This window comes from Mirounga angustirostris, unplaced genomic scaffold (genome assembly GCF_029215605.1).
Source record: "Mirounga angustirostris isolate CCGP_5_RB_7025 unplaced genomic scaffold, mMirAng1.0.hap1 SCAF_13, whole genome shotgun sequence".
Lineage (NCBI taxonomy): Eukaryota > Metazoa > Chordata > Mammalia > Carnivora > Phocidae > Mirounga > Mirounga angustirostris.
Window position 1 is genome coordinate 89,665,512 of NW_026991721.1, and position 26,512 is coordinate 89,692,023.

Sequence of the window (26,512 nt, forward strand, 5' to 3'; positions counted from 1 at the left end):
ATTGAAAATTCCTAAAGAAATCTTTAGTTCTCACTGTTGCCAGAACTCTAGTTCCTTATTTCCAAATGTGTGTAAGTCAGCCCTCCCTTAATGTTCCACAGGCTTCCCACACTCAATGTCCTAAATTGAACTTGCTAGCTTTCTATCAAATCTGATAGCATTATAATTACTGTTTTCATCTCCTATTCTCCATTTGTCTGGCCTCCCTTGGTGCTCATCCTATTTAACGTCATCATCATCACCATCATAATCATCATCATCACCACCACCACCATCATCATCATGATCATAATAGGTACTATTTACCATGATTTTATTAAATGCAAATACAATGTTAAGTATTTTACATATATCCCTCCATTTAATTCTGTCAACAACCTAGGACACAGGGATTATAATCCTCATTTTATAATTAAAAACACTGAATCTCAGAGGTAAAGAAACACGCTGAAGGTTACACAGCTAGTAAGTTGCAAATTCGAACCTAAGACTATTTGATTCCAAGCCTGTGCTATGAACAACTACTACCCTACCACATATTCACATTTAATATTCTCAGCATATAATGCAGTACCTGGCATGTGCCAGACTCTCAATAAATGTTTGATTGTTGAAAAATACCAAATGAAATAATATATGAAAGCCCTTCTAAATTATAAAACTCTGCATGAATACGATTATTTGCTTTCACTCTCAGTTTATGTTGATTTTTCTACTTCACCATCCTTATCTGCTTCCCCAGTAAACACATATTTCTCCATCTGGGCACAACTGAAATGTAATAATTTCTCTAACTTTCCAGATGGAATCAGTAATCCTGCTTCTGTGTTCTCCGGGACTCTGTACCTACTTCTTCTATTTTAATAATTATACTACTTACTTACATAAAATTATTCCCCCATCCACCTTGGATTATGAATTCCTCAAGAAAAGGAACCACATTTTATTTATCTTTGTAATGCCTATGTCTAGGACAGTCCCATGATATGAAAGTGCCAGATTAATGTTTGCTGAACAAATGCAGAGTCACTCTCAAATGTGGATAAGAAGTGAAGTCCTTCCTTTGGAACCCACATTTTCCCTCCAGCTTTATTGAGAGATAATTGACAAAAATATTATGTAACTTTATGGTGTATAATACATATATCAATGATTTCTTATATATATAGTATGAACTGATTACCATGATATTAATTAACACTTCTATCACTTCACAGTTACCTTTTGTGTGTGTGATGAGAACATTTAAAATCTATTCTCTTAGCAAATTTCAAGTACTATAATGACAGTCACCATGCTGTACATTATTAGATCCCCAGAGCTCCTTTATCTTATAACTGAAAATTTGCAGCCTTTCACCAGCATCTCATTTTCCCCCTCACACACCTCTCCTTGGTCCTGGCAAGCACCAATCTCTGTTTCTATGAGTTCATTTTTTTAGATTTCCCATATAAGTAAGGTCATAAAGTATTTCTTTCTCTGATTTATTTTATTTTATTTTATTTTATTTTATTTTTTAAAGATTTTATTTACTTACTTGAGAGAGAGAATGAGAGAGAGAGCACATGAGAGTGGGGAGGGTCAGAGGGAGAAGCAGACTCCCCGCTAAGCAGAGAGCCCGATGCGGGACTCGATCCTGGGACTCCAGGATCATGACCTGAGCCGAAGGCAGTCGCTTAACCAACTGAGCCACCCAGGCGCCCCTTCTCTGATTTATTTTAGTTAGCATAATACCTCAACATTCATTCATGTCAGAAATGGCAGGATTTCCCTTTTTCATGGCTGAATAATATTTCATTATATATGTACCACATTTTCTTTATCCATTCATCTGCTGACAGACACTTAAGTTGTTTCCATGTCCTCGCTATTGTGAATAATGCTGCAATGAACACGGGGGTGCAAATACCTCCGTGAGATAGTGATTTCATTTCCTTCAGATATATACTGACAAGTGGGATTGTTGGATCATACAGTAGTTCTGTATAAATTATGTTTTTTGAGGAACCTCCACACTGTTTTCCATAGTAACTGCACTAATTTACATTCCTACCAATAGTGTACAAGTTTCCCTTTTCTCCACATCCTTGCCAGCATATATCTCTTGTTTTTCATATAACAGCCATTCAAACAGGCATGAGGTGATATCTCATTATGGTTTTGATTTGCATTCCCCTGTTCATTAGTGATGTTGAGCACCTTTTCATGTACCTATTGGTCATCTGTATGTCTTCTTGGAAAAATGTCTATTTAGACCTCTGACCATTTTTGAATTGGGTTGTTTGGGTTTTTTTTTTTTTTTTCTATTGAACTGTGTAAGTTCCTCATATATTCACCTTATCAGGTATATACTTTTCAAATATTTTCTCCCATTCCACAGGTTGCCTTTTCATTTTGTCGATTGTCTCCTTTGCTGTGCTGAGTGAAGTCTTTTAGTTTGATACAGTCCCACTTGATTCTGTTTGCTTTGTTGCTTGTACTTACAATGTCATATTCAAAAATCATTGCCAAGACCAATGTCAGGGGGCTTACCCCTATGTTTTCTTCTAGGAGTTTTAAAGTTTCAGGTCTTATGTTCAAGTCTTTAACCCATTTTGAATAGATTTTTGATGGAGTAAGTTAGAGGTCCACTTTCATTCTTTTGCATGTGGATATCCAGTTTTCCCAACACCATTTATCGAAGAGACTATCCTTTCCCCATCGTATATTCTTGACTGCTTTGCTGTAAATTAATTGATTTATCTCTATACTCTTTATTCTGTCCCATTGATCTTTGTATCCGTTTTATGTCACTACCATACTGTTTTGCTTACTATAACTTTGCAATATAGCTTGAAATCAGGAAGTGTGATGCTTCCAGTTTTGTTCTACTTTCTCAAGATTTCTTTCACTGGGGTGCCTGGGTGGCTCAGTCGCTTGAGCATCTAACTCGTGATTTCCACTCAGGTCATGATCTCAGAGTCCTGTGGGATCCAGCACTGCTTGGGGTGGGGAGGTCCATGCTCAGTGGGGAGTCTGCTGGAGAATCTTTCTCTCCCTCTGCCCCTCCCCCCTCATGTGCACATGTGTGCACGCGAGTGTGCACGCTCACGCTCTCTCTCTCTAATAAATCAATAAATCTTTAAAAAGAAAAGATTACTTTCACTATTCAGGGTCTTTTGTGGTTCCATACAGATTTTAGAATTTAGTATTGCTTTTTCTATTTCTGCTTTAGAACTTTGTTAGGAACAGCATTAACTCTACATATTGTTTTAGATAGTATGAACATTTTAACAATATTAATTCTTCCAATTTATGAGCTTGGACTATCTTTCCATTTATTTGTGTCATCTTCAATTTCTTTCATCAGTGTTTTAGCTTTCAGTATATAGATCTTTCACTTCCTTGGTTAAATTTTTTCCTAAGTATTTTATTCTTTTTGATGTTATTGTAAACAGGATTATTTTCTTAATTCATCTTTCTGATAGTTCATTGTTAGTATATAGAAACACAACTGATTTTTGTAAGTTGATTTTGTATCCTGAAAAATACAGGAATTACTGAATTCATTTATTAGTTCTAACAAGTTTTTGGCAGAGTCTTTAGGGTTTTCCATATATAATATCATGTCTACTGCAAACAGTTACAGTTTGATTATTCCTCTCCAATTTGGATGCCTTTTACTTCTTTTTCTTGCTTAAACACTCTGGCTAGGACTTCTAGTAATAAGTTGAATATAAGTTGGGAGAGTGGGCATCCTTGTCTTGTTCCTGATCTTAAAGGAAAAGATCTCAGTTTTCCTTTTTTTTTTTTTTTTTAAGATTTACTTATTTATTTGAGAGTGAGAGTGCACTTGTGAGTGGGGGGAGGGGCAGAGGGAGAGAATCTTCAAGCAGACTCCCCACTGAGCGCGGGGCCCTACAGGGGCTTGATCTCAGGAGCCATGAGATCATGAACGGAGATGAAACCAGGAGTCGGACGTTTAACCGACTGAGCCACCCAGGCAACCCATGATTTCAGCTTTTCACTGTGGGGTATGATAGCTGTAGGCTTGTCATGTAGGGATTTATTATGTTGAGGTACATTCCCTCTATATCAGTTTGTTCAGAGTTTTTATCACAAATGGATACTGAATTTTGTCAAATGCTTTTTCTGCATCGATTAAGATGATCACATGATTTTTATCTTTCATTTTGTTAATGCAGTGTATCATACTGATTGATCTGTGGTGGTTGAACCTTCCTTGCATCCTTGGAATAAATCCCACCTGATCCTGGTATAGGATTCTTTTAATGTACTGTTGAATTCAGTTTGTTAATATTTTGTTGAGACTTTTTACATCAATGTTCATCAGGGATACTGGCCTGTAATTTTCTTTTCCTGTAGTGACCTTGTCTGGTTTTGGTATCAGGGTAGACCTTGTAATGAGTTGCAAAGTGTTCCCTCCTATTCAGTTTTTTGGAAGAATTTGAGAAGGACTGATGTTAATTCTTCTTTAAATGTTTAGTGGGATTGACCAGTGAAGCCAGGTCCAGGACTTTTGTTTCTTGGGAAGTTTTTGATTACCGATTCAATCTCACTTGAATCGGTCTGTTTAGATTTTCTATTTCTAGAAATTGCAATTGGTCTGTTTAGATTTTCTATTTCTTCACATTTCAGTCTGGATAGATTGCATGTTTCTAGAAATTTATCCATTTTTTTTCTAGGTTGCCCAATTTGTTGGCATATAATTGTTCACAGTAGTCTCATGATCCTTTGTGTTTCTGTGATATCAGCTGTAACGTCTCCTTTTTTGTTTATAATTTTATTTATTTGAGTTTTTTTTTTTCTCTTGGTTAATCTAGCTAAGTATTTCAGTTCTGTTTCTCTTTTCAAATAACCAACTCTTAGTGTTATTGATCTTTTCAATTTTTTTCCTATTCTCTATTTATTTCTGTTCTAATCTTTATTATTTCCTTCCTTCTGGCTAACTTTGGGCTTAGTTTGCTCATCTTTTTCTAGTCCCTTGAGTTGTAAGATTAGGTTGCTTATTTGAGATCTTTTTTCTCTGAAGGCATCTTGTACCTATAAACTTTCCTCTTAGAGCTGATTTTGCTGCATACCATATGTTTCAGTACGTTGTTTCCATTTTTGTTGTCTAAACATTTTATTTCTCCTTTGATTTCTTCTTTGATCCATTGGTTGTTCACAAGTGTGCTATGTGATTTTCACGTATTTGTGAATTTTCCAATTTCCTTCATTACTGATTTCTACTTTCATACCAATGTGTTTGGAAGAGACACCAGATATGATTTCAATCTTCTTGAATTTGTTAAGACTTGTGTTGTGGCCTATGTGGCATATGATCTATCTTGAAGAATGTCCCATGTGTTCCTGAGAAGAATGTGTGTTCTGCTACCATTAGATAGCTTGTTCTGTATATGTCTGTTAGGTCCATTTGTTCTTTAGGGTTGTTCAAAACCAATGTTTCCTTATTAATTTTCTGTCTGGATGATCTATCCATTGTTTAGAGGAGGATACTAGAGTCTCCTACTATTATTGTACTGCTATTTATTTCTCCTTTCAGTTCTGTTAGTATTTGCTTCATGTTTAGGTACTCTGTACATGTATTGCCAAAGCAAGCACTGTGTTTAGATACTCTGGTGCTGGATGCATAAATATTTATAATTGTTACATCATCTTGATGAATTTACCCCTTTATCACTATATAATGGCCATCCTGTCTATTGTGACCCTTTCAACTTAAAATCTATTTTGTCTGATATAAGGATAGACACCCCCACGCTATTTTGGTGCTCATTTGCATGGAGTATCTTTTTCTATCCCTTCACTTTCAGCCTATATGCGTCCTTAAAGCAAAAGTGAGTCTGGTGTTAGTGTGAGTGTGGTATTAGCAAAAGAATTGACAAATAGGTCAGTGGAACAGAACAGAGAGCCCAGAAATAGACCTGCATAAATATAGTTAACTGATCTTTGACAAAGGAACAAAAGCAATACAATGGAGCAGAGACAGTCTTTTCAACAAATGGGGTAGGAACAACTGTGCAGAAAAATGAATCCAGACACAGACCTTACACCCCTTATAAAAATTAACTCAAAATGGATCATCGAGCTAAATGTAAAACACAAAATGATAAAACTCTTAGAAGATAACACAAAAGAAAATCTAGGTGAGGGGCGCCTGGGTGGCTCAGTCAGTTAAGTGCCTGCCTTCATCTCAGGTCATGATCCCAGGGTTGGCTCCGGGCTCCCTGCTCAGTGGGGAACCTGCTTGTCCTCTCCCTCTACCCCTCCACCCTCCCCCAAAGCCCACTCATGCTCTCTATCTCATGTGCTCTCTCAAATAAATAAATAAAATCTTAAAAAAAAAAAAAAAAGAAAGAAAATCTAGGTGACTCTGAGTATGGCAATAATTTTTTAGATACAATACCTAAGGCATGAAACATAAAAAAAGTAATTGCAAGCTGGACTTCATTAAAATTAAAATTTTCTGCTCTCTAAAAGACAGTGTCAAAAGAATGAGAATTAAAGCCACAGATGAGGGAAAATATTTGTAAAAAATATGTGATAAAGGATTATTATCCAAAACTACCAAGAACTCTTAAAATTGAAGAATAAGAAAACAAATAACCCAATTAAAAAAATGAGCCAAAGACCTAAAGAGACACCTCACCAAAGAAAATGTACAGATGGCTAATAAGCATATGAAAAGATACTCCACATCATAGGTCATTAGGGAACTGCACATTAAAACAACAATGAGATACTATTACATAACTGTTAGAATGGCCAAAATCCAAAACACTGACAACACCAAATGATGGAGAAGATCTGGAGCAACAGGAACTTTTGTTCATTGCTGACAGCAATGCAAAATGGCCCAGCCACTTTGGAATAAAGTTTGGCAGTTTCTTTCAAAAGTAAACATACTCTACCATATTATCTAGCAAACATACTACTTGGTATTTACCCAAATGAGGTGAAAACATACACTCACATGAATCTTGCACATGGATATTTAAAGCAGCTTTATTCATAACTGCCATATCTTTGAAGAAACCAAGATTCCTTCAGAATGTGAATGGATAAACAAAACTGTGGTACAACCAGACAACAGAATATTACTCAGCACTAAAAAGAAATGAGCTGTCAGACCATGAAAAGTTATTAGAGGAAACTTAAATGCATATTACTAAGTGGAAGATAGACAATTTGAGAAGGCTACATATTGTATGCCAACTATATGACATTCTGGAAATGGCAAAACAATGGAGACAATAAAAAGATCAGTAGTTGCCATGGGCTGGGAGGAGAGAAAGATGAATAGGTAGAGCATGAAGCATTTTTAGGGCAAACTATTCTGTATGATATTATATCATGTGGATACAAGTCATTATCCATTTGTCAAAATCTAGAAGAATGTATAACACCAAGAGTCCATCCCAAAGTAAAATATGGATTACAATGTGTTAATGGAAGTTTACCAGTTGTAACAACTGTACCACTGTGATGCAGGATGTTTATAGTGGATGAGGCAGTCCACGTATACCACAAGGGGGTAAATAAAACTCTCTGTACTTTCTGCTTAATTTTGCTGTAATCTTACAACTGTTCAAAAAAAAAAAGTCTATTAAAAAAACATAGCTCTTAACTACCTTTCATATGTCTATCCAGATAAAAAACCATTGTTTCCACTATGGATCAGAAGGCAAAACCACTGCCTGATTATTTCTAAAACTTAGCTTTCAAAATCATCTTAACTGGTAATTTAAGGTTCATAGTAAGGATCAAAGAACTTACTTTTCAACTTTCCTCTGATGTTCTTTTTGTCTTTGTTGTTCTTTTACTTGTTCTCTCTCAATATCCATGAAAAGTCGTCTATATCTCAGGTATTGCTTTTGACGCTAAAGGAAAGAAGTTAAAATTGTTGAGAGACTATGGACTCCGGGAAACAAACTGAGGGTTTCAGAGGGGAGGGGGGTGGGGAGATGGGCTAGTCTGGTGATGGGTACTAAGGAGGGCATGTACTGCATGGAGCACTGGGTGTTATATGCAAACAACGAATCATGGAACACTACATCAAAAACTAATGATGTACCGTATGGTGACTAACATAACATAATAAAAAAAAACTGTTAAGATTCTGCTCTCAGAGGACTTTCCAAGGAAGGAGAATATCCTTGTGCCATAGATATGCTAGATGATACAAAAGTCACATCGAATTAAGTCCTTAATTTCCTCCTATTTTATGGTGACCTAGGATAATATCACATACAGCAAGAGCTTTATATTCTCAAGCACATAGCTATTAGATATTACAGACAAATCAGAGAAAGAAGTACTAATTTAGTTTGCCCTTAGTATAGTCCTTTGTCAACAGCACTTGAGGAAATGACTGTATTTGATATGATAAGATATATTACTATATTTACTCTGTATTTCCAAATAATAAGTACTATAGAAGCAGGGCCAAAGAAAGAATGTGAGAGGTATTTTATAAAAGAACAACAGTCACTTTAAATTTTCAAAATTAAAACCACATCACAAAAGTATACTCTAAGCCTAGCCTCATATGGTAATAAAGAGGGAAGAAGGACTGAGGAATATCTGAGCACCATACTTTCAAAGGGAACAAGTATAGGGGCGCCTGAGTGGCTTAGGCGGTTAAGCGTTCGACTCTTGATTTCAGCTCAAGTCATGATCTCAGGGTTGTAAGATCAAGGCCCACATCAGGCTTGTGCTGGGCGTGAGCCTGCTTGGGATTCTCTCTCTCCCTCTGCCCCCCCCCACCCAGAAAAAGGGGAGCAAGTATAATAAAAGCAAGTGCTATTGCCCTGTGGGTTTATATATTCTCTGGGTTTATATATTCTCTTTTAAGGACACAAGCTACTTAAAGGGCACTGGTGTACACATAGACATGTTTTTACCCTTTTTTTTTTTTTTTAAAGATTTTATTTATTTATTTGAGAGAGAGAGAGAGAGAGCATGAGAAGGGGGAGGGTCAGAGGGAGAAGCAGACTCCCCGCCGAGCAGGGAGCCCGATGCAGGACTCGATCCCGGGACTCCAGGATCATGACCTGAGCCGAAGGCAGTCGCCCAACCAACTGAGCCACCCAGGCGCCCTGTTTTTACCCTTTGAGTAGCTTATGTCCTTTTGGTAAAAATTATTAAAAGTCTAATAGCTGGTTCTTAACACTGAGGCCATCACAAGCATCAGTGGTATTTTTTTAAAAACACAGATGCCCCAAACCTACCTTTTCATATACTGATCAGTATATCTGTTTGGGTTCAGGCATTTGTATTTTGAAAAAAGCTCCACATCTGATTCTGGCACATGGGCAGTGTTAAAAACTGTCGGTTTAAACCAACTTTAGATTAAGAAGGAAAAAAAAAAAAAGGGAAGTCATAAGTTAAAACCCTTCCTTTAAGTTATTGTGACAAATACACACTAATGGGAAAAATTCACTAGGATCAGATCTCTGATTTCACATCAAGGAATCCTAAATCCTAGAAGCTTGGAAGAAAAGTTCAACACATTATAATGACTCAAGTAACTTCTTTGCCTTTATCCATGGAATTTGTAGTACAGGCTCTTAATGTGTAAGAACACAGTAAATCATTCCCAATTTCACATGTACTATTATAGTAGAAATACTGGTGTCCAAAAGCAATTATCATTACGTACCTCTTTCTTATCTTCTTCATGATCTACTCCAGATTGGAGTGTCAGTGGAATTTGGAATTCAGTGTTCAATTTTGATTGATAGTCATCATAAACCTGTTAGAAGTCCAGTCACACAAAGTGACAAAATTGCCAAAAGCTAGCCCTGTATGTGCTTTTGATATTTTCATCTATTGTTTCTTTTCTCCTGCAAACTTAACCTCATCTGGATAAAATCAAACAATTAAAAAATCAATAAAATAAAATAAACTAAAAACGAACGAAAGAAGCAGATTCAGAAGAAATAAACCAAAGGAAATGACTCAGGTCAAAAACATGGGTGAATTCATAACAAATCAAAATGTTCAGAATGAAAGTTCTTCTAAAGTGGTCACTTGAAATCACTCTGAGTTTGCTTAGGACTGAATCCAGGATATAAAGCCAGATCCCTTATTATCTCAAATCTGTAATCATTTTCAATGTACACAACTCTTTAGGTGGGTGTGAGCCCAAATAAGAACCTGAAAATATTATAACATCAACTGACATGGAAGGGAGGAAACTGGAGCTAATTTTCCCCCATATTACTAGAAAAGCCTTATGACATAACTTGGTATATACCTACTTTGTTATGGGTCAAATTATGATCTCTAACTTTTAGAATGAAAGCTTAGTATTACTTTTTTTAGCTTAAAAGTTATGTATCTTTTAGCAAAGTTGCAGGATATAAGATCAGTATACAAAAATCAATTGTATTTCTTTATACTTGCAATGAACAATCTGAAAATGAAATTAATGGAAAAATCCATTAAAAATACCATCAAAAAATTACTTAAAATAAAATTAACAAAGTTGGTGTAAATTTTGTACTCTAAAACCTACAAAACATTGTTGGAAGAAATTAAAGAAGGCCTAAATGAATGAAAAGACATGAAAGGACAGATAAGATGGCAGTACTCCCCAAAATGATCAACAGATTTAATGCAATCTCCATCAAAATTTCAGATGACTTCTCATAGAAGTTGACAGGGTGATCCTTAAATTCAAATGCAAGGGACCCAGAATAGCTAAGATGGTTTTGAAACAGAAGAACATAGTTGGAGGAATCACTCTTCCCAATTCCAATACTTACTACAAAGCTACAGTAATCAAGATAGTGTGGTACTGGCATAAGAACAGACTTAAAAAAAAAAAAAAGAATAGATTTATAGATCAATGGAACAGAACTGACAGTTCAGAAATAAACCATTATATTTACAATCAACTGATTTTTGGCAAGAGTGTTCAATGGATAAGCATTTCAACAAATGATGTTGGGACAACTGGCTATTCACATGCAAAAGAATGAAGCTCAATTCCCACTTTATACCACATATGAAAATCAATTCAAAATGGATCACAGACCTAAATGCAAGAGATATAAAATTCTTCGAGGAACACATAAGAGTAAATCTTCATGATCCTGCATTAGGTGGTTTCTTAGATATGACATCAAAAGCACAATCCACAAAAGAAAAAGTAACTCAGACTTCTTCAAAACTAAAAACTGTTGTGCTACAAAGGATACCATCAAGAAAAGAAAAGGAGAGCCTACAAAATGGGAGAAAACATTTGTAAATCATGTAACTAATAAGGGACTTGTATGGAGAATATATTAAGAATTCACAAACTCAATAATCAAAAGACAAATAACTCAATTACAAATTGGGCAGATAATCTAATAAGCAGTTTTCCAAAGAATACAAGTAGCCAATGAGACATGAAAAGATGCTCACTAATGGGGCACCTGGGTGGCTCAGTCAGTTAAGTGTCCATCGTCAGCTCAGGTCATGATCCCAGGATCCTGGGATTGGGCCACGCGTCAGGCTCCCCGCTCAGCAGAGAGCCTGCTTCTCCCTCTCCCTCTGCCTGCTGCTCTGCCTACTTGTGCTCTCCCTCTAGCTCTCTGTCAAATAAATAAATAAAAAAAATCTTAAAAAAAAAAAAAAAGATGCTCACTATTAACCATCAGGAAAATATATATCAAAACCATGATGAGATACCACTTCACACCCATTAATATAGCTATAATTAAAAAGACATTAAGTGCTGGTGAGGATGTGAAGAAATTAGAACCCTTATACACTGTTGGAAGGAATGAAAAACAGTGCAGCCGCTTTGGAAAACAGTTTGGCAGTTCTTCAAAAGGTTAAGCATAGAGTCCCCATATTCCCAGCAATTCCACTCCTTGGTATACTCAAGAGAAATGAAAACACATATCCACAGAAAAACTTGTATGCAAATACTTACAGCAACATTATTCATAATAGCCAAAAAGTAGGAACAATCCAAATGTCCATCAATTGATGAATGAATAAATAAAATGTGCTATATGCATAAAATGGAATGTTATCTAATGAGAGGAATAAAGTACTGCTATATGCTACAAGGTCAATGAACTTTGAAAACATTATGCTAAATGAAAAAAGCCAGTCACAAAAGGTCATGATCCAATTTATATGAAATGTCCAGAATAGGCAAATCTATAGACAGAGAGACTGGTTAATGGTTGCCTAGGGTTGGGGGGTGGAAGAAAAAGGAATTGGCTGCTAATGGGTAAGGACTTTTGGGGTATGATGAAATGTTCTAAAATTCATTGTGGCAAACTTTACACAACCCTTTGAATATACTAAAAACACTGCACTGTACACTTTAAATAGGTTAATTATATGGTATATAAATTACAGTCAATCCTCAATATTCCATACTCCTTATTTATGAATTTGCCTACTCACTAAAATTTATTTGTAATCCCAAAATTAACACTTGTGATGCTTTTATGGTCATTTGCAGACATGTGACAAATTTGAGTCACCAGATATGTATGTTGCCAGCTAAGGTTGAACAAGGTGATGCTCTGCTCTTTTTGTTTCAGCCTTCAAACTGTAAACAAGTATTCTTTTCAAGGTCTATTTAGTGCCAAGGTTTTTGCATTTTTGTGCTTTTTCTTGATGATTTCACTATTTAAAATAGCTCCCGGAGCACCTGGGTGGCTCAGTCAGTTGAGTGTCTAACTCTTGATTTCAGCCCAGGTCATGATCTCAGGGTCCTGGGATTGAGCCCCAGATCGCGTCAGGCTCTGAGCTCAGGGGGAGTCTGCTTGAGGATTTCTCTCCCTCTCCCTCTGCCCTTCTCCTGGTTCATTCTCTTGCTCTCTCTCTCTAAAATACATAATTTTTTTAAAGAGATAAAAATAAACAACAGAATAAAATAAAATAAAATAAAATAAAATAAAATAAAATAAAATAAAATAAAATAAAATAAAATAAAATAAAATGGTTCCCAAGCACAGTGTTGAAGTACTATCTAGTATTCCTGAGCACAAGAAGGCTGTGATGAGGGGCGCCTGGGTGGCTCAGATGATTAAGCGTCTGCCTTCGGCTCAGGTCATGATCCCAGGGTCCTGGGATCGAGTCCCACATCTGGCTCCTTGCTCAGCAGGAAGCCGGCTTCTCCCTCTCCCACTCCCCCTGCTTGTGTCCCCTCTCTCGCTGTCTCTCTCTCTGACAAATAAATAAATAAAATCTTTAACAAAAAAAAAAGAAGGCTGTGATGTGCCTTATGGGGAAAATACACGTATGAGATGAGCTCATTCAGGAATAAGCTATAGTGTTACTGGCTCTGAGTCCATGTTAATAAATCAACATTATATATTAAATAAGGTATCGTTAAACAGAAATTCACATAAAATAAAGTTAGGTATTGATGAGTGACCCAAACATTGTGATCAGAGGCTCACAAAAAACTAACTCTGTATTTCCCCTAGGAACAGTGGTTTAGTATTCACCAATTCAATGTTTGTGGCAACTTTATATAACTACCGTGAATAACAAGAATTGACTGTATACCTCATTATTTTTAAAATTATTTATTTGTTATAGATAAAATCCAAAAATGATACATAGCAGAGACTGATGGTAGTTACTTCTGGAATTTTGGGTTATTTATTCTTTTTGTTTGTGTTTACTTTTGCTACAATAAAAATGAAACATTTTCTGCTTTCAAAAAAGAAAAACCAGGTTTTCAGCACTGGGCAAGGGGTAAGCTCACTATGGACCCGTCTGTCTCACTGATTCTAACTAAAGCTTCCAGGAAATGTGGCCTGTGGTATCTGGAGAGTGTAGGGATTGGGTATCCTGAGGAGGAATGAGCTAGAAAAGTAGATTCCTCAAATCTGTGTACGAATTGGCGTATATCCCCAAATCGTCCCTGAGTTATGCACGCATGGGATGGACCTAAAGGAGTATAATGAAGGCTTTGAAAATTGAACTAACATTGGAGCCACTCTTCACAGAAGGTGAGAAAGAACTTATAATATAAACATAACCAGGTTGATTGCCTGCTAGAACAAATAAACAAAAGATGCAACATTCTTCAGAGGATTTCAAAAGAAGCCAGAGTCTCACAATATAATATTCAAAATTGGACCCAGAAGAAAGGATGGCAAGAGAATCCAGAATATGGTCCAAAGACAGATAACTCTTCTTCTGACATAGTAGGAACAGGTAAGAATGCCAAAAAAACAAATGGCTGAGGGAGGAAGTGCATGATGGCTTCTATTTTCTTCATCAAAGTCTGAGAGTATGGGGATGTAGCAAGAGCTTTACAAAGTATTTAAGATTTACTATTATTAGTGTGGGCCATAGGAGAGGGGGCTGACAAAGGGCAAGCAAGAAAAATGCTAAGCAGCATGGGGGACACAGCAGCTGTGACCATAAGCCCAAAGTATGACTGTGATCTAAATCTACACTGTTAAAGTGTTTTTTCCAATAAGGCGGGATTATTTCAGGAGCCTAAAAGGAGAAAGGACTGATCCAGGAGATTGAGGCTTGTATGGCAGAAGGACAAGAAGAAGAGCTTCTGACCACCAAGGCAGCACCCTCAAGCAAACAGAGTTAGGTATGCCTCTTCCGTGCTCAATTAATGCCCTATGCACCCTCCACCATTAATTATGTTGCTTATGTGTCAGTCTCTCTTCTTTAGATTGTCTGAAATTTGTGTTCTGTGTCTGATTCACAATTGTATCTTTGATATTTAGCATCTAAACAATGGCTAACACCTAACAAGGTGTTCAATAAATGTTTAATTGATTAATTCAAAACATATTTAGCAAGAGACTGTCCAGTACCAGGCTCTGTACTACGAAGGCTGTCCATACACTGGTAAACACATCAGGTGTGGTACCTCTCCTCATAAAGCTTACAGACCAGTGGAAAACATGCTAAATCAATAAATTATTACAGGGGCGCCTGGGTGGCTCAGTCGTTAAGCGTCTGCCTTCGGCTCAGGTCATGGTCCCGGGGTCCTGGGATCGAGCCCCGCATCGGGCTCCCTGCTCTGCGGGGAGCCTGCTTCTCCCTCTCCCACTCCCCCTGCTTGTGTTCCCTCATTCGCTGTGTCTCTCTCTGTCAAATAAATAAATAAAATCTTTAAAAAAAATAAATAAATAAAATAAATTATTACAAATTGTTTTGTGTAGTGAGAAGGAAAGAGAACGCAAGGATAGAGAAAAACAGAAGCGAGGAGACCTATTTTTAATAAGGTGGTCGGGACAGTCTTTTCCAAGGAGAGAACATTGAAGCTGAAACCTGAAGGACGAGAAGGGACCAGCTTTGTGAAGAAAAAAGAGAAGGATAGCCAGGCAAAGGAAAAAACATATGCAACAGACCTGAGGTAGGAAAGAGCCTGGCATACTTCGGGACATATAAGTAACGATGTAGAATAAAACACGACAGTGTACCTTTAGGCCAACCTAATAGAGACAAACTAAAAATTATAAAAGAGCTACAGTGTAGTCCTGAAAACCTCAGCCCAAATCCTACTTTCTGTCTTTATGCTCCTTTTCTCCTGCTGCTCTCTTAAAAGGGCCAAGAGGAAATGTCTCTTTATCTCTTTTATATATCCTAACAACACTGGTTGCCTGAAGGCTCTGTTGTTAAAATAACATAAAATCACAAGATAGAAATTATCTAGACAGTGATCAATTCTAGTGGGAATAAGCTAGACTTTAGTTAAGCCATGGAGGAATCTTAGGAGGCCAGATTATTTTAATGTTTTCTTGAAAAACTATAGATCTTAACTCAGTACATCGAAGCTTAGGCAATATAACCCTAATAAGCTCCAGCCTACACCCTGAACAGCTTATTTCTTGGTGATCCTGTCTTATGCTCTACTAGCCTATCGATGGAGATCTAGGCCTGGCCATTGGGTGGAAGATCCTCCTGACCCCTCTCCCTCAGAAACCACACATTTCTTCCCCTCTCATGCCATAAAAGACAATGGCCATTAGAAATACACCTCTTATAAAGAACACACATATAAAATACAGTTTTTCCAATACCCTAGGTTTCGGGAGAGCACTAAAGTAATCTTAGGTCAGGACAAATTTTACACACTATGAACTAAAACAAGAATCTGTTTGTTGCTCAGCCTTACCACTCCCAGCTCTGTAGGTGCCTGCAATCCTACCTAAATTCCATTACTCATACTCTACCTGTCTTCTGCTGGAAGCCTCTGTCTGGTGCTTGGCTGGCAGATGCTGCTGGTCGTCCAGAAGCAAATCCTCTTGCCATCTTTCAGCTGTCCCAACAGACGGCTGCTGCCTGAAGTATAAGCTCTAAAAGAATACAAAAGCAGTCACCAAAATATGTGAGCGGTGACATAATGCTAGTAATGCTGCAGGGATAGCCCTGACATACTCTATACAGGTCTGTTAGATTAGTCGCATACATTATGGCATAAAAGTAGACATTACACTCCTTGCCACTATTATGGATCTTAACTGTATCCACAAAGCAGTCCTAAGTTTCTTCATCTATAAAACAAGAATAATCACAGAATCTATCTCCCCAGATTATTGTGAGAATGAGAAATGACACAATGGATACAAAGTTCTAGAACTATTTTAGTTATGGAAAGTGCTTAACAAATGTAAGCTGTTACTCATATTATTAATAGTATTAATAAGAGAGAACACTACCAGAAGCAACAGGAACACTGTTGTTAGAAGCATAGCTCTGGCAAGCCCAGATCAAACTCTAACTGATTTACTTTCTGTTTACTTTTGACTGCACTCTGCTCTACCTGCTCTCCGGCTGAACCTGGATCCTGGATATCATGTAAATCATATTTGTGGTGCTCTGGAAATAACTCCTTTCTCCATCTCTCATCTGTCATATTACGTAAGGCCTGCCCATAGTTCCTGTGCTAAAAGACAACGTAAACATTGAACATCAATTGTTGAAGCAGAAGCATCATGCCAGGGCAATGGTAAAAGCCTCAGTGAAGAGGCCTGAAGTAGTTTCAACAGGTCAGAATGGTATGATACATCACAGAACTAGAGGACAGGATAGCTTTGCCCACTATTTACTGATCTTAACACTAAATCCCCAAGTAGTTACTATATTTCCCTGTTAAACTTGAGCCAAAATCTAAGCAACTTATTCCTCACTATGCTCTGCTCTACTTATCCCCCAGAGAGCGGGATCTTTTTTTTTTTTTTTTTTAGATTTCATTTATTTATTTGACAGAGAGAGACACAGCGAGAGTAGGAACACAAGCAGGGGGAGTGGGAGAGGGAGAAGCAGGCTCCCTGCGGAGCAGAGAGCCTGATGAGGGGCTCAATCCCAGGACCCTGGGATCATGACCTGAGCCGAAGGCAGACGCTTAAGAACTGAGCCACCCAGGCGCCCTGAAAGGCGAGATCTTAAACACTGGGTGAAACATACCGATGGCACTCCAGAAGCAATTCTTCTTTCAATCTCCCATTTCTCACAAGATGAGGGTTGCTTGATATACTTGCTCTAAAGGAACAACAAAATACAAAACTATTTAAGCAGAAATGATTAGTGACAACTAATGACATCAGTGACAACTCCAAAATAATGATACTAGGGGAGGATAACATACCAGAGTTGGTGGGCATGTGTGCCTGCATGTGTTAATGCAAAATTCCCATATATAAATCAAAGTAGGAAGGAAAATAGTATAATGAATCCCAAGATACCCAACCCCCAACTTCAATAATTAGTAACATTTTTTTTCCATCTGTCTCTTTTCCCACTTTTTTCCTGGACTATTTTAAAGCAAATCCCAGATTATTCTGGTACTTTTTTTTTTTTTTTTTTTTTTTTGCATGGGTAACTCTTTATTCAATAATATGTTTGGAAGAAGTAAGGCAACAAAGTAATATTTTTACAATGTTGCTAGCATTTTCCCAAGGTACAGCTAGGAAACAAGCTTGTGTCATTTCCACAAGCACTCCTACTAGATGTCCCCAGTAACTCCATTCACAAAAACTAGCAGTGGTAAAGTTCAGGTAGTTCTGAGGTGGCAAACAGTTTGTTTTATCCTTCCTCATAACTGGTTTGCAAACTGGTAGAGCAGAATGTCTGGTTTTGGTGTACTCAGTTGGCTAAGAGGAGAAGCCCTTCAGTATTTATAAAACTAAATGCAGAAAGTCAAATATACTCCAGGATGTGAGCTTATGCAAATGTCTACTGTTAATCAATCAATATTATATGAACCCTGTCTCTTGGTCAACCCAAACGACAGATATGCTTTCTCACCTGGACAGACTTTAGGTCTGGCACATTTTGAAATAGCTGAAAATGTTATGCTCTTAGCCTCACTCTAGAAGATTTAATTCTATGTAGCCTCCATGTGAACTAACTTGATAAGCTCCAACCCAAATCTTAAGTAATTTCATCTGTTACTCTTTTAGGAAGGAGAGTCCTCCCCCTGTATTCTGCTCTACCTGTTCTCTAGGGGAAGCTCGGTCCTGGGTTTTAGGTTCAACATACTGATTATACTCCAGAGGCAATTCATTGCTCATTCTCTCTGCTCTCATAAAAGATGGCAGTTGCTTGAGAAACATGTTCTAAAGGAATAAAAATAAAAAGCAAACTGTCTGACCAGGGCAACATGCTAATCATAATATTGTAGGTTTCAGTGAGAACTCCAGGGAAATGGTACCAGGTGAGGATAATCTGATACATTTTAACTTGAACAAGGATATAATACTTTTATTTTATGCTATTTATTTTTTAAGGATGTAACACTTTTAGCTCAACTCTGTAAACCTGAATTTTTAATCCTAAACCATGTACAGAGTAGTCTGACAAACTCCCCGTATGTTAAGTAATTTAGGATCTGCCACAACTTCCCACACTGTTCATGTAGGAACAGTGTGTTGGTGGTAATACTGGGGGCTTCAGCACAAGTTGTAGCTAATCTTAGTAAACTAAAATAGTTTGATTCTACAATAAGAATATGAATGTGATCTATCAACCTTCTAAATGACAGAACTGATTTGGTTGATATAGTTCATCAGACCAGGGTCTTTTGCACCTGTTTCTATACTTCATGTTACCGATTATTGAGAATATATAAAATCCAGTTACTTTAGCTTCTGTTTATCTCCTTTTTATTTTGCTCTACCTGATCTCTGACGAAGGTCTGGTCCTGGAGTTTAGGAGGCAGATACTGATAACCTGCCAGAGAATAGTCTTCTCTCCCTTTCTCACTTGACATATCAGAATATGACTCCTTGAAGTGTACTTTCTAAAAGAAAACAAAAACACTAATTATAAATTGTCCAGTAGGAGTAATATGATAGTAATAATACTATAGGCTTTATTGAGAGCCTTACAGTAATTTTTTTAACTCGAGATAATGTGAAATATGGAATAAAACAGAAAGCCATACTTTCTGTCATTTCCGAAGTCTAGCTGAGGACAACCTTTGCAAGTTCCAAACTAAACCCTTAACAATTCAGTTCCTGCTGGACTCTCTCCTTTTTCTGTTCTACCTTGTCCCTGGTGGAGGTCTGATCTTGATGCCTGGGTAGAATATCCTGATGGACATCCAGAGGAAACGCCTCTCTCCCTCTTGGGCCTATCAAAATTGATGCTGGCTGCCTCAAATTTGCTTCCTAAAGAAAGAACAAACACAAAATACCAATTGTTCAGTTAAGAAAGATCAGTTAACCAATACTTTAGGCTGTGGTGAGAATTCTGGCATTAACTGAGGTCAGAGTATAACTGAACATATGAAATAGAAGAAAACACTATATTCTATTCCACATAAGCCCACTTACAACCCTATGTGATTTACTTCCTGTTGATCCCTTTCTTCTTATTTTTGGCCTAACTGATCTCTGGTGGAGGGCTGGCCTTGGAACCTGAGTAGTAAAAGATACTGTTGCACACTTGTGGGCCACTCCTTGTTCCATCTTTCAGCTGTCAAAGCAGATAATGGCTGCCAGAAATATTTTTCCTAATAAAGATTAAAAAAAAAAAGTAAATTGTCCAGTAAGGGCTAATGTGCTGCTAATACTTTAACATTTAATGAGAACCCCAGACTTTTGAGGAATTAATGAGGAAACTATTTTTTCCAACTATGACTCTCCAAATCAGCTGCAATTTAGTCCTTGCAAATCCCACTCCAAAATTTAAGTAGCTATTTCTTCTTGTTATATCTCCTTTCCACTCTATTTACCTGATCTCTGGGTAGAAAATGCTGATGCTGGTCTCTGGGTAGAAAATCCTGGTCCTGAAATTTGGATTGAATATTCTGGTCTTCAGGGAGAACATGCTGGTCTCTGGGTGGAAAATGCTGGTCCTGACATTCGGGTAGAATATCCTGGTCTCTGGGTAGAAAATCCTGGTCTTTAAGTAGAAAGTCCTGGTCCTGACATCTGGGTAGAATATTCTGGTCTTTGGGAAGAACACACTGTTCTTTCGGTAGCAAATCCTGGACTTTAGACACAATACTCCCATCATCTAGTTCAATATTCTGGGCTTCTGGCATAATACCCTGAGTTTTTATCTTAACAGCCTGGGCTTTAGGCTCAATGGCCTGCGCTTCGGGCTCAACAGCTTGGCTTTCCAGCTCAATAGCCAGAGTATTGAGTCTTGGCTCAACACTCTTGGCTTCTGGCTCAATACTCTCAGCTTCTAGCTCAACACTCTGGACTCCTGTCAAATCACCCTGGGTTTCCAGCAGATCACATTGGGCTTCTGGAAGATAATCCTGGGCTTCTGGAAAAATATTCTGAAGGCCTTGAAGATCTAATTGCTTTTGCTCTTCCTCTTTCATCACAGCAAATAGTGGATTTTTGGATTGTACTTTCTAAAAGTGAACATAAACATCAAATATAGAATGCCAGGTAGTAGCAACACTCTAGATTTTCCACAAGATTCCTAAAATAATTTCAAAAAGATATGGTAGTCAGGGGCGCCTGGGTGGCTCAGTGGGTTAAGCGTCTGCCTTCAGCTCAGGTCGTGATCCCAGGGTCCTGGGATCGAGCCCTGTGTCAGGCTCCCTGCTAAGTGGTGAGCTTATGTCTCCCTCTCCCTCTGCCTGCTGCTCCCCCTGCTTGTGCTCACTCACACACTCTCTCTCGCTCTCTTTCAAATAAATAAAATCTTAAAAAAAAAATAAAAAATAGCGTAGTCAAATTACTAGAATAAAATGGGAAATTATAATCTTTGCTCGACTTAACAGAACCTAAATCTATAATCCCAAACTAGTACAACAATATGGTATCACTAGTCCAAATCACACTTAGTTTAATTTTTATTATACTATCTCCTTTCACTCTGCTTTACCTGAACTCTGCTGAAAGGTTTGTCCCTGTCTTCAGAAAGGAGATCCTGCTGGTCTCCCCAAAACAAATTTTCTGTCCCTTTCTTATCTATCATAATAGATGAAGATTCCTCAGAGTCAGGTTCCTACAAAACAACACAATCAACAATGAAAAAAAGTATCGATTACAGGTATAAACAATGTGATTACAATAAAATCCTGGGATTCAGCACACTATTAATATAATTTGGTAGGTCAATATAATCAAATATTATAAAAACAGGACATTACAAAAGAAGCATAAGACTATATAATGAAAATTATAAAACACTGTTGAAAGAAATTTAAAAAGATCTAAATAAATGGAAAGAGATCCCATGTTCACAGATCTCAGAAGATAGTATTAAGACATTGATAAACCCTCAGTCAACTGGTTTTCAACAAGAGTGCCAAGAAAATTCAATGGAAAAAGGATAGTTTTTCAACAAATGGTACTGGGACAAGTGGATATCCACATGCAAAAGAACTAAGTTAAAACACTTCCTCACCCCATATAAAAATTCACTCAAAATAGATTATAGACCTATATGTAAGAACTAAAATTATAAAATTTTTAGGACACATAGCAGAAAATATTGATGACTTTAGATTAAGCAATGGTTTATTAGATACTACATCAAAAGCATAAGCAACACAAGAAAAAAGAGATAAACTACACCAAAATTAAAAATTTTGTACAGGGCGCCTGGGTGGCTCAGTTGGTTAAGCGACTGCCTTCAGCTCAGGTCGTGATCCCAGGGTCCTGGGATCGAGTCCCACATCGGGCTCCCTGCTCGGCGGGAGGCCTGCTTCTCCCTCTCCCACTCCCCCTGCTTGTGTTCCCTCTCTTGCTGTGTCTCTCTCTGTCAAATAAATAAATAAAATCTTAAAAAAAAAAAAAAATTTTGTACAAATGATAGCATTAAGAAAGTGTAATGACAACCTACAGAATGGGAAAAATATCTGCAAATCATGTATCTGATAAGGGACATGTATCCAGAATATATAAAGAACACTTATAACTCAGTAATAAAAAAACCAAATACCCCAATTAAAAAATGGACACCACATTTGAATAGACATTTTCTCCATAAGAGACATATAAATGGGCAATAGGCATGTGAAAAGATACTCAAGATCATAAGTCATCAGGAAAACACAAATCAAAAGTATAGTGAGGTATCATTTCACATCAGTAGGATGGTTATAATCAAAAAGATGGACAATAGTAAGTATTGGTGAGGATGTGGGGAAATTGGAACCTACATATATTGCTGATGGAAAACAACTTGGCAGCTCCTCAAACTATTAAACACAGAGTTAGCCTATGACCCCAAAATTCCATTACTAAAGAAATGAATGTCCACAAAACAACATGTACATAAGTGTTTGTAGCAGTTATTCACAAAAGCCACGAAGTCCATCAACTGATGAATGGATATACCAAATGTGATAAAGCCATAAAAGGAATATTATTCAGCAATAAAAAAGGAATGAAGTACTGATACATTCTGCAACATAATGAAAATATGCAAAGTGAAAGAAGCCAGTCACAAAAGACCACATATTATATGATTCTATTTAGATGAAATGTCCAGAATAAGCAAATCTATAGAGACAGCAAGTAGTTTAGTGGTTGCTTAGGACTAGGGGTAGGGAAAGGAGTGAATGGGAAATGTTTCCCATGGGAAACATGGGAAATAGGGTTTCTGTGGGGATGGGAATAGGGTTTCTTTTAGGGGTGAAGAAAGTGTTCTAAATTAGATTACGTTGACAGTTGTACAAACCTGTGAATATACTAAAAACCACTGAAATGTATACTTTAAATGGGTAAACTGTGTGGTATATAAATTATATCTCAATAGAACTGTTAGGAACAAAACAATACTGGACATTAGAATCTTAACCCTCAAACCCAAACATAATTAGCATAATTAGCTGTGGACGGCTCTAACAAGCCATTATTTTTTCCCTTTATTCTTTACATTTCCCTCCCTGATTTTCTATAAATTTCTGGCAATGTGAAGTAGTTAAAAGACCAAAGACCTTGACAGACCTTAAAGGTCAACTGTCCTCTTGTTCCTGTATTTATCTTGAGGGATGATGACTTCCTATAAAGTGCTTTCTGAAAAAAAAAATTAATACAAATATAGATGGTCTAGAGAAAGCAATATGCTCATGATACTAAGTTGAGTTTTTATGAAAGATCTGGAATGATTTTAACAGATGAGGGTGGTTTAATATAAATAAAGAAAAACAAGTGGTGAGTTCTACTTCAGATTTACAAACAAATCACTCACACATCAAACATGGAGTGAAATAGGCTGCTAGGAGAATATATTAACTTTATAAATGACGATTTGTCCCTATCCCAGCCAGGATCAATTTTAGGAGGCTTATGATTTTATCTTGGTGACGTGACAATGTGCAAGCAAGTATATCTTCTATTTGTATCTCTATATCTGGAATAACAATAAGAACCAGACAGATTTTAAGGTCAGTAAAAAGTCTAACAAGGAAATGAAACCAGAGTTCAACTGGGTTATGGATTGTGTCCTTTCTGACTGGCAGATTTCCACTTCATACAACTGAGAGGGTAGAAAACTGTTCAGAAGTGAGGGAAAGACCACATACTTGATATAAGAAATATAAAAAATTACACTAATTTCTTTTATCAATCTCATTTCTATGGAATAGATGTTTCCAATGTTTTAGCTGAAAAATACACATGCATTCTTTGGAAGTAGCAGTCAGTCTGAATTCATCATCATCATCATCATAATGAATTACATTTAAATGGCATCTCTGACATATAAAACTGGTTTATACAGGATGTTATCTCAGACTTAATTCTTCTCCCTTCTACTGAATGATGCTTTCAGTCAGACCTGTAAACAAGTACTTTTTCTGGAAAAACATCAACTGAAAGGTTTGAACATGTTTCACACAATATAAAATATGAGTCTCTAGGATCTGATGACTCTTTTTTTTTTTCTGGTTTACTAGAATGTGTCCAACCACTTCCTTCTAACAGTACCCTGGAGTCAGTCTAATGTCACAAACTGGAGTTGCCAAATCCATTAGGTATGAAAATTGTCTAAAAAAACAAGCCACTGAGAAGAATTTAGGTACAAAAGAAACTCTATCTTGAGAGTCATAACAAGACAATGCTAGAAAAAGGTAACCATACTGAATGCATCTGGGATGAAATGCCGTATGTGACACACACACCCATGCCCGCTTGTTTCTTATATTTAACTATAAATGTCTTAATTACCACTGAAGAGAGAGACATTATAGGTTAGCATTCTACCAACTGTAAACATATAAGAGACAAACGTTTTTGATGGTTGTGTTGAGATACTTAAGGAAAAAAATACAAAAAATATATATATAATCTAGGAAGCAAAACTAGGAAAGAACTAAGTAAGGGACAGAGGTGGATGATGGCCAAAAAAAAAAGCAAAAAAGATGAAACAGTCCATTTTACTAGATGCTGCCTATCAAAACTTGAAATTAATGCCAAAATGAGTAAACACAGGAAAATACATGAGTTTGTTTTCAACACCCAAATTTGTGAACACTGAAATAAGTAGGCACAGAACAATGTCATTTTACAAGTATCACCTTAAATATCCTTTTAAGTCACATTTAGGTTCCAATTATTCACTCTAACCTTGTATTTTGAATTAAAAGAATTTCTTTCTTTTAACAGTATTGGTTTTTTTCCTGATTAGAAAGTAAAATATGTGCATTATGAAAAATTTTTTAAATAGAGAAAACAGAGAGAAAAAAATAAAAATCACCTGTAATAATGCTAACCAGAAATAATCAGTATTAACCTCTTGGTCCATTTCTTTCCAGGCTTTTGTCTCTGCACACAGCATTCCCTCCCAATCTCTTTATTTTGCTTTATTTTTTTTATAGCACTTATTGTTTGAAATTATATTCTACATTTATTTGCTTGTTTATTATTTGCTTCCCTACTAGCACAGAAGCTCCTTGAGGGATCTTTGTCTATATTTTCTCTACTCTAAGTCCTGCTTCTAGAATAATGCCTGGTAACTATAAACATTCCATAAATGTTGGCTGAATAAAGTTTTTTAAATTGAGAATATATTGTATATAATCTTGTATCCTACTTTTTTCACTTAACTTTGCATCACACTTTCCCTTGTCTTCATATATTCTCTGAAAGCATGATAATTTTTAGAATAGCTATATGTGGATACACAGTAATTTTTTAACCATTCCCTACTATTGGATATTTCAGGTTATTTCCAATTATTTTTACAGTTCTAAATAATGTTGAGATGTAAATAAATCTTTATCTGTACTTTTTAAAACAATTTATTAGAAATAAATTTACCTCTTGAGGGGGAAAGGTTTTCCTTCTACCATCTGGAAACACTGACGCATTTTTTTTATTCACGGTCTTAAAAGATGCCAGCCGGTGACGGGCCTGTTTCATGGTTTGACTAAGCTGCCAGGAAAAGGGAAAAAAGAGCAAACAAAAACAGGCTAAAGTTTTAATACCCAATTCACTAAGTGTTCCAACAGGAAAACAGGCCCCTATTATTAAAAAATGCCAGACCTAAGACAAGAGGATTACCTGCAAAGGACACTTTGGTCTGCTGATAGTATTTTTACATGATTTTCATTATTCTAAGATACTATATTTCATAACTTGATTTAAGTGCTGTTATTCAAATTTTTTAACAACATATGCTTTGTATTAAGAATGTACACAAAAATATCAGAACCTGAAAGTTGGAATTAATAAACTTAGAAATGATTGAGCAGATACATTGCTTACCTTCCATTCATCTTCTCAATAAGGAGTTATTTCTTCAACTAGTCCTTGCACGCCTAATCACTGTTATCACTCCTTGCTAGAAGACTCTATTCCTAGTCCCTCTAAAATTCTTTTTTCCTATTTACAGGAATCCCTTCTTCACCCCTAACATTTGAAGACTGTAGCTATTGTTTTTTCTCAAATCTCCCTTCTTTCAGGAAGCCTTTCTAAGTTAAGTCAGAACACAAACTCAAACATCTCAACTCATTTGTTTCAAGTACTCTAAGTAACAGCTGATAATAAGTATTAATATTAAATACACTGGCTTTGTGTTCATTCCTTATATCTACCTACTAATTTCATTAAGCACCTATTTTGATTTCTTTTTCAGAGAAGCATAGAATATTTTATTT

General features: G+C 36.7%; 1 protein-coding gene across 14 annotated transcripts in view; it reads right to left on the reverse strand.

Moving 5' to 3' along the window:
* CCDC15 (coiled-coil domain containing 15) overlaps positions 1-26,512 on the reverse strand; it is an 83,070-nt gene that overhangs the window by 37,342 nt on the left and 19,216 nt on the right. For 6 of the 14 annotated variants that reach the window (XR_010407048.1, XR_010407047.1, XM_064577280.1 and 3 more), the window contains exons 5-15: positions 25,674-25,787; positions 23,361-23,429; positions 21,289-21,411; positions 20,177-20,809; positions 19,488-19,610; positions 19,118-19,240; positions 17,407-17,481; positions 16,763-16,885; positions 16,173-16,295; positions 9,665-9,757; positions 7,780-7,883 (exon numbers count right to left, since the gene is read on the reverse strand). Coding sequence is in view for 12 of the 14 variants with exons in the window: in XM_064577280.1 (XP_064433350.1) it covers positions 7,780-7,883; positions 9,665-9,757; positions 16,173-16,295; positions 16,763-16,885; positions 17,407-17,481; positions 19,118-19,240; positions 19,488-19,610; positions 20,177-20,809; positions 21,289-21,411; positions 23,361-23,429; positions 25,674-25,787 (1,703 nt within the window). In the remaining 2 variants the exon portion in view is untranslated. The remainder of the gene's footprint in view (positions 1-7,779; positions 7,884-9,664; positions 9,758-16,172; positions 16,296-16,762; positions 16,886-17,406; positions 17,482-19,117; positions 19,241-19,487; positions 19,611-20,176; positions 20,810-21,288; positions 21,412-23,360; positions 23,430-25,673; positions 25,788-26,512) is intronic. The other 8 variants (XM_064577283.1, XM_064577289.1, XM_064577288.1 and 5 more) reach the window with 6 other exon arrangements.